General features: G+C 30.9%; 1 protein-coding gene across 2 annotated transcripts in view; it reads right to left on the reverse strand.

Moving 5' to 3' along the window:
• LOC111618951 (ras-related protein RABF2b-like) overlaps positions 1–8536 on the reverse strand; it is a 32388-nt gene that overhangs the window by 10717 nt on the left and 13135 nt on the right. Inside the window, exons 3-6 of one of the 2 annotated variants that reach the window (XM_023360578.1) lie at positions 5576–5645; positions 5387–5480; positions 5011–5055; positions 4900–4938 (exon numbers count right to left, since the gene is read on the reverse strand). In XM_023360578.1, the coding sequence (XP_023216346.1) occupies positions 4900–4938; positions 5011–5055; positions 5387–5480; positions 5576–5645 (248 nt within the window). Of the gene's footprint in view, positions 1–4899; positions 5056–5386; positions 5481–5575; positions 5646–8536 lie in introns of both variants that reach the window. The other variant, XM_023360577.1, reaches the window with a different exon arrangement.

Here is an 8536-nt window from a genome sequence, read left to right on the forward strand (position 1 = left end):
TATATAATTATATAAAATATAATTATATATATATATTAATTATATATGCTACTTATAATTATTGGTATTTTCATATTCCTAAAGAAAATTTGACGTTTTTGTAATCCATTGTATTCTTCACTATATAATGACTACATTAAAATACAGTTTAGCCCAGGGGTGGCCAACAGTTTTTGCCCCTGGGCCGAATTGGAAAGAAAACTTTTTCCATGGGCTGAACCAGAGGCTGCCCTAGGAAGATTTTGAGGTGGTGCAAGATCTCATTGTGGTGTCAGCCCATAAAGACTGAACTATAGATAGAGATTACAGATACATTTTTCACATTATCATGCTTTACCAACACTCTACACTGTACAGGTAACCCCCGTATAACACGGTAGTTACGTTCCAAAAAATTGCCGTGTTATACGAAACAAATAACTAATACAAAAAGGAGGGTTAGGTTCCAAAAATTAAAAAACATGCTAGTATATTTTCATAATTAATATAAATATCTTCATTAAAATTTTTTAAGTGATACATATTAATATAAATTAAACAATGTTTTCTTCGTCATCACTAAAAACACTATTAATTAACCGAGAGCGTTTTCTTTTTGGCAAGTTATCCTTATCCTCTGAGCATTTTTCTGCATTATCTTCAGATCCATGCTTTACCTTTTGCAAAATGTATGTAATTTTAGATTGCTTGCTTCTAGTTAAAAGGTCTTTATAAATTTCCTTATATGGTGCTAAGCACTTATGAAGAATAAAGCAAGTATGGAATAAGGGAAAAACATTCGGCAACATCAGAAGCAGAAGCGTCGCGATCTGGCAACATTGAAACAAGTTTCGAGAAGGACCACGTGTATCGACAGAAGGCGAGAAGAGAAAATTTACATACTTAAGTACTAATAGTTCACGAAAATAATAATTTTCGTGAACTATTATTACTTAAGTATGTAAAAATTTATTACATTTCCTGTTGTACGAGGGTTTTACCCAATTCTCGAACCGTGTCAGAGTAAATCTGTGCTATAAAAGTACCGTGTTATATGGGGGATGGTACCAATTCTCGAACCGTGTTAGAGTGAATCTGTGCTATAGAAGTGCCGTGTTATACGGGGGTTCCCTGTACTTACAAGATTTGTAATGGAGGGTTAACTCTAAATGCACAGTGAGTTGTTGACCTTTTTTTTTCTGTTTTTTTTTTTTTTTAGGTATCAGAATTTTTCATCGAGCTATTCCAACTTCAGTAGCTAATATTGATAGATTGATCGTGGGCCACATAAATTCATTAGACGGGTCGTATGTTGGCCATACCTGGTTTAGCCTCTATTTAGATGTAACAGTACCTCTAAATAACAGACAAACTTCTTGGTCCCAATAGTGTCTACTATTCAGAGATTATACTTGTATATGAACAAGCTTAGTCAAGCTGATCTGATAGCACACTCCACAAAAGCAAATCAAATATTAATTTTGTTTAAAATAAATTTTATAAATTCTTGGAATCAAGTAGTTGTTGAGCATGCACGTGGACATGTACAATAAATGGATTGAATGAGGCATGTGCAAGCAAATCTGACAGATCCACATCTGAACAGCACACAAAAGTTGTAACATAAGCACTTCTCCACTACAGGGGAGCATGCTAAAAAGGGCAAGAGAAAAACTGATTCCTAATCTGCCTCAAAATGCCATTGTTATTACAATGTGCCTGCCTTATCATTCTGTTCAGATAAACAAGTCTTCTAATTCTAAGAATACTAAACAAGACATCATGAATTGGCTTACAGGTCAATGGAATTCCATATTCATCTGACTAGGATCACATAGGATCAAAATTCATATTACATAGGATAAATTTTGCAATTAACTGAAGTTTGAAAGCTCCCAAGCTTAAAACTTACAGAATTAGACTCAAAGTTGGTAAAGGTGACTGTAATTTGTCTACCAATTCTGATGATAAAATGTTTTTTTTAAAGATAAGTGATTTTACAAAGAAAAAATAACTTCTTCTTTGCTACATTTAAAAAAATTTTGCTCAAGATCAGATAGAAATTTATTAAAATAATAATATAGCAATTTGCACCATAAAGTATTTTTGTTTTTATGAAAACAGTCCTTCTACATCCCTTCCATATCAGAAAAAGTGACACCCTAATTTACAGATAGACCAATTTAGTTCACACATGCCTACTTGCATCAATGGTTTCTGCTAAATTGGGCAGACAATACTGGTGAGTGCTTCAATTCTGTCTTTACTGTTGAGTGGCAAATTGCCCCCATTGCTGACATGCTCTCTGGGAAACCATCTTGGACAACATTTAATCACATCAATTAATGATATGAAGACATTGATGGCACAATGGCAGGTTCAGAAAATCCTGAACCCTGATGCATTGCCTTTTGTGGAAGAACTGCAGCCATTTTCCAGCAAGATAATGCTCAACCATACACAGTTAGTGTTTCTCAGAAATGTCCTTGTTATGTTTTCAGACTTTCTTAGCCTGCCTGGTCTTCAAGTTTGTTATCCATGGGACTAGATATGACACCAGCTTCAGCCATTTTCAAGCATGTGAATCTGGAGCAGGAGCTGAAAATTCTATAGATAAATCTATGCAGGATACTACAGGTAACCCCCGTATAACACGGCACTTCTATAGCACGGATTCGCTCTAACACGGTTCGAGAATTGGTACCATCCCCCGTATAACACGGCACTTCTATAGCACGGATTCGCTCTAACACAGTTTGAGAATTGGTACCATCCCCCGTATAACACGGTACTTTTATAACACAGATTTACTCTGACACGGTTCAAGAATTGGGTAAAACCCTCGTACAACAGGAAATGTAATAAATTTTTACATACTTAACTAATAATAGTTCACGAAAATTATTATTTTCGTGAACTATTAGTACTTAAGTATGTAAATTTTCTCTTCTCGCCTTCTGTCGATACACGTGGTCCTTCTCGAAACTTGTTTCAATGTTGCCAGATCGCGACGCTTCTGCTTCTGATGTTGCCGAATGTTTTTCCCTTATTCCATACTTGCTTTATTCTTCATAAGTGCTTAGCACCATATAAGGAAATTTATAAAGACCTTTTAACTAGAAGCAAGCAATCTAAAATTACATACATTTTGCAAAAGGTAAAGCATGGATCTGAAGATAATGCAGAAAAATGCTCAGAGGATAAGGATAACTTGCCAAAAAGAAAACGCTCTCGGTTAATTAATAGTGTTTTTAGTGATGACGAAGAAAACATTGTTTAATTTATATTAATATGTATCACTTAAAAAAATTTTAATGAAGATATTTATCTTAATTATGAAAATATACTAGCATGTTTTTTAATTTTTGGAACCTAACCCTCCTTTTCGTATTAGTTCTTTGTTTCGTATAACACGGATTCGCATAACACGGCAATTTTTTGGAACGTAACTACCGTGTTATACGGGGGTTACCTGTATATGGTTACCTATATGTCTTCATACCCAACCATATTGTCACATGTATCCAGGTAAAAAAATGTTCTTACAAGATATTAAAGGTTTCTTTAAACTGTACTGTTGCTTCAACTATTGGGTTGTTCAGAAAGTAAGTTTGTTTTTTTCTGTGGAAAAAAATGCAATATTCTTATAATAAATAAATATTTTATTGAATATGTTGACCATTTTGGTCAAATACCTGTTGTCATCGTTTCTGGTAGTAGCATGATTTCACATTCATAAAAGTTTTGATAGTTGCTTACAAAAAACCAATCCAAGTGATTTTTGACATTGTCATTTCAAATAAATGTATTACAGTTAAAAAAAATTGTATAGACCAGAACAAGTAATAATCCAAGTGTGCTCGATCTAGCAAATATGGATGATGTGATAGCATGTCCCATCTAAGTTATAACAGTTTCTGACGAGTTACCAAACTTGTATGAAATTTGACATTATTGTGGTAAAACACTACACCTGTTTTTTTTTTATCAATTCTGGCCGGCTTTTTCTGTTTGATGATATTTCGCAATTTGTTTACTCGAATGCAGTATCAATTGTTAAATTGTTTGGTAAAAGCTCCAAACAAAATTTCCTTAATATCCCACCAAATAGAGCATTTCTCTTTAAGAACTTGTGGAATTCATATATCGAGCTTTGAAACGAAACCAATTTGTTTCAAGTACTCATAAACAGTTCAATTTGACAAATTTAATCTCTTAGTGATTTCACATGTTGTTATTCCGCAGTTTGCATCAATGTGTACTTTTATTTTGTTTTCATTGGCTTCAATTGGCCATCCATAACATGGTGCATCTTCAATACTGAAATTGCGATAATGAAATTTTGTAAACCAGTTTTGGCACTGTCGTTCTGTCAACACATCTCCACCATACAGGTCACACGATTTTTTTCTTGCTTGAACGGCATTTTTATTTTTTTGGTAATAAAAATGCAAAATATGCTGAAGATTCTGCTTTCGATCTTCCATATTTGATGGGACACAAAAAATAGACAATTGCACGAAATCAAACAAAATTTTTTACAATAAATAATCCATAAAATGCTAGCTGTCAAAATATATAATAATAATACGGTTTAGAATGAAAATGGGGAAAAAATTTGACTAATCCGTCTAGTGGAAAAAAAACGAACTTACTTTCCGAACAACCCAATAAAAACTGTTCATTCATCAAGTTTGCACTAATAAAGTTTCAATGACTCCTTTGTGCATTGCTTTTTTTTCTTAAGTGTATTTTAATTATTTCATTAATCTATAAATTATTAATTGTTGCATTCTCTAGAGACATGTCAACTTGATGTTAATTTCAATATCATTACTAAATACTTTTTAAATTATTAAAATATTACAAATAATATATGTTTTAATTCTTAATATATTGTTATTTTACATAATATCTTACCTTCAAATGTTATTGCTGAGGTTTCAAAATAAAGTGCACCTATTGAAATAGCATATTGAGAAGCTTCTTTTTTATCAACAACACGCTTTAACTCAAGATCAATTTTGTTACCTAAGATACACATAGTTACTGGCTCTTCAACATTTCTTTGAAGTTCTGTGAACAAAATAAATTACTATTTATACTACAAATTTATGAATTGTGTGACTTATTAAAAAAGTAAAATAATCAGAAAATAAAATTTTGATATAAAGCATATAATATAAAAAATTTTAAATTATAAATGTCTATTAATATGAATATAAATTATACATTTTACATAATATTTGAGTAATTTTATTAATATATAAATGATAAGATCACTTATTATTCAAAAGATTAAAATAAAAATTTCAAATATAAGAAAAATTGTTATAAATATTTAATCAATCAAAAACAGAATTAAAATTAATTTATACATTTTAATTATATAAAAATATTCTACTACCTTCAACCCAAGTTTTCATAATTGTAAAGCTTTCATAGTTAGTAACATCAAAAACCAAAAATGCAGCATTTGCATTTCTATAATATAAAGGAGCCTTTAAATAAAAAAGTAAACATTACTTCTGTTTTAGATATTTGAATTTAAAACAAATTTCAAATGTAAATAAATTTTGAATTTTAAAATCATTACCATTGATCGGAAACGTTCTTGTCCAGCAGTATCCCATATCTGAAGTGTTACATGACAATCATTTACTGACCTAAACAAATTTTTATACAATAAAAAAATTTATTTGAACTGCAATTCAATTTGAAATTACAAGATTTTTCATGATAATTTATAAAAATAACTTATCCTAAATTTATCTATTAAATATTTTATTTAAACTATTATTATATGTTGTTTTCACTAATACAATGAGTCCCCATTACAACAAATCTTTTATTCCAAAAGAAATACAGTAGAGCGTTGATTTTCTGAAAGTCAATCATCTGAAACGTCAATCATCCGAAAGAATTCCAGTTGGCAAATTTAAATTTTCGCCAGTGCTGTGGCACTTCAATCTTTGGCTATGTCTTGGCCTACTCAAATATTTTACGTTTTTGATACTAAATTAACGTCTGAAGTATAAATTTTTATTATTTTTATATTTTTCAATATATTTATTTTGTTTGTACAAAATAAAAAAATAATTTTTAACGATACAATAGTCTTTGTTAGGCTTAACATCGACGAAAATTCAACGCAAAGCGACACGCAATGGAGAAAAATTTCGACATCGGATACGTTAAACTATTTTTTCGTACATAAATCAGTTATCCGAAATATCAGTTATCCGGACAACCCCAGTCCCCAATTGATTTGGAAAATCGACACTCTACTGTAGTTTGTTTCAATAAAACTTTATTTACATTGTCTTTATTGACAATGTTTTACTGAAAAAACTGGTTATATGTGATTATGTTCGATTTTTGTCACATTTCAAGAATTTTGATATATTTTGTACAAATTTTCATATTGAAGTTGTAAAAGTTTAATAACTTCATAGTTTTAGATAATGTTAGACTAGTGGCAACATCATTACTAGCAATTTCTTTGTTATCACTTGTAAGATGTTCATAATCAGAATCAGTGTTTCCCTTAAACTTTTTTTATTTTCAATCTGTTGTTTATCAGTTAATGTTTCAGAACAATAATATAATATCATCTGCATTAACAAATACTTCATATAAACAATTAATATTAGTGGTGATTAGGGTTTCTCATTTCTCAGTCTTTTGCTTGTCCCGTGATTTCGGGAAAAAGTGAACTGTTTCCTGGGACCGGGAAATACAGGATAGAATTAATTATTTTTAAGATATACAAGATATCTTGAAATCAAATGATATAATTATTTTTCATTTTTTAAAGTAATTTAATATGTTCTGCAAGCTCCAAAATCATATTAATAATGCTGTGTAAGATATATATTAAAAATTACCTTTGAATTATGTAGAAATTTTCACAAATAGAAAAAATTTATTAAAGTTTGCTGAAAACTTCATACAACAACAACAAAAATGCTTTGAACCAAGTTGAAAATNGACAAAAATTCAACGCAAAGCGACATGCAATGGAGAAAACATTCAACATGCAATAGGTTAATATATTTTTTCGTACATAATCAGTTATCCGAAATATCGATTTTCTGAACAACCCCAGTCCCCAATTGATTCGGATAAATGATGCTCTACTGTAAAACATATTATAAAAATTTACAATAATATTTTGTATTAAGATTTTAAAAAGCAAAGATGGCCAATACTCTGATCACTCAATCTAATTCTTATTTTAGTAATGAAAAGTCCTGCTACCAAGAATGCCTTTTCCGATTCAATTGATATGAGTGGAATCATGTTTAATGCATTTAAGAGAAGAGATGTTATGTGTTTTTTCACCTGTAGCCTGGAAGATTTCTAGTTCATTTTCAAGATTGTAGTACTTCTTTTGCTCTCTAGTATTCTTGATTCATCTACCTTGGCTGCTTTATCAAGCTTATAGCCCAATAATTCAGCAGTTTGTTTGTCATTAATAAACAGATTTATGAAGAAAAACTTCATTCTTGCAAACTTCATACTCATTTGTATCCTTGCCCAATTTGTGTAACCTTGCATTACGCAGTTATTGAAGCTACTGGGGCATGGTTAAAAATTAAGACAGCATAAGCACAATTATTCCTGATATTACAGGTTCTGACAAGTAAAGAATTTTCAGAGTCCTGCCACAAATAAGCTACATATTGATTATTGACCATTTGTGACATGCCATAATGAGCAAAAATTTAAAAATCTAATAAGTAGGTTTAAAATTAATAAATACAAATGCATTCTGACAGTTTATGAGAATTATACTTTCTATTTGCAAAATTTCCTCAACCTTAACACAAAATAAGAAAAAAGTAAACTTTTAAAAAATTTGCAGGATTTCCTGGGATGAGAAGAATTTCCCGGAATATTTCCCAGGTTAAAAAAACAACCGGGTTCCCGGGATCCTGTTTGAGAAACCGTAGTGGTGATGTTTCTTAGCATGTGGAATGAATTAGCAGCTCCTGTTTGAATATTATCATTAACATGAATTTCTTCACCTTCTATAACAACAGACTTTATAAAATAATTTTGAATATTTTGAGATTTAACTGATTTGACTGTATTGGCAGTGTATTCAATGTCAGCCTGTATTTGTTACACAACTTCCTACAATAATGCAGTGGCGTGCCGTCATTAGAAGCGTTGGAAGCGCCGCTTCCCTCGTATTCTCTAAAAAATAAATAAATATTAATTTTAATTATATGAAAATAATCGCACAATATTTTATTATAACCGCATTATGTATCTTATTATAATTTTCTATACTACACGTGGAAAAAAACAAAACAAAAAATTGCTATTGTATATTAGAATATTAGTGACGGAGTGTAATCTCCTGTATTTTCAGATTACGAAAAGCAAGATTTGCGCATGCGCTTTACAGAATACCAACCTCACCCGGTGTAGCCGGTGGAAGCCTACGACCTTGGGTGAAAGCTGCACACATATAAGATTACAACTCTGTCAAGGACCGGTTCTGGGCTGTTAGCCGCCTGCCCACTAGATATTTCGATTACGTGAATAA

The sequence above is a fragment of the Centruroides sculpturatus genome, unplaced genomic scaffold (assembly GCF_000671375.1).
Source record: "Centruroides sculpturatus isolate CEXI.00-Female unplaced genomic scaffold, Cexi_2.0 scaffold66, whole genome shotgun sequence".
Classification (NCBI taxonomy): Eukaryota; Metazoa; Arthropoda; class Arachnida; order Scorpiones; family Buthidae; genus Centruroides; species Centruroides sculpturatus.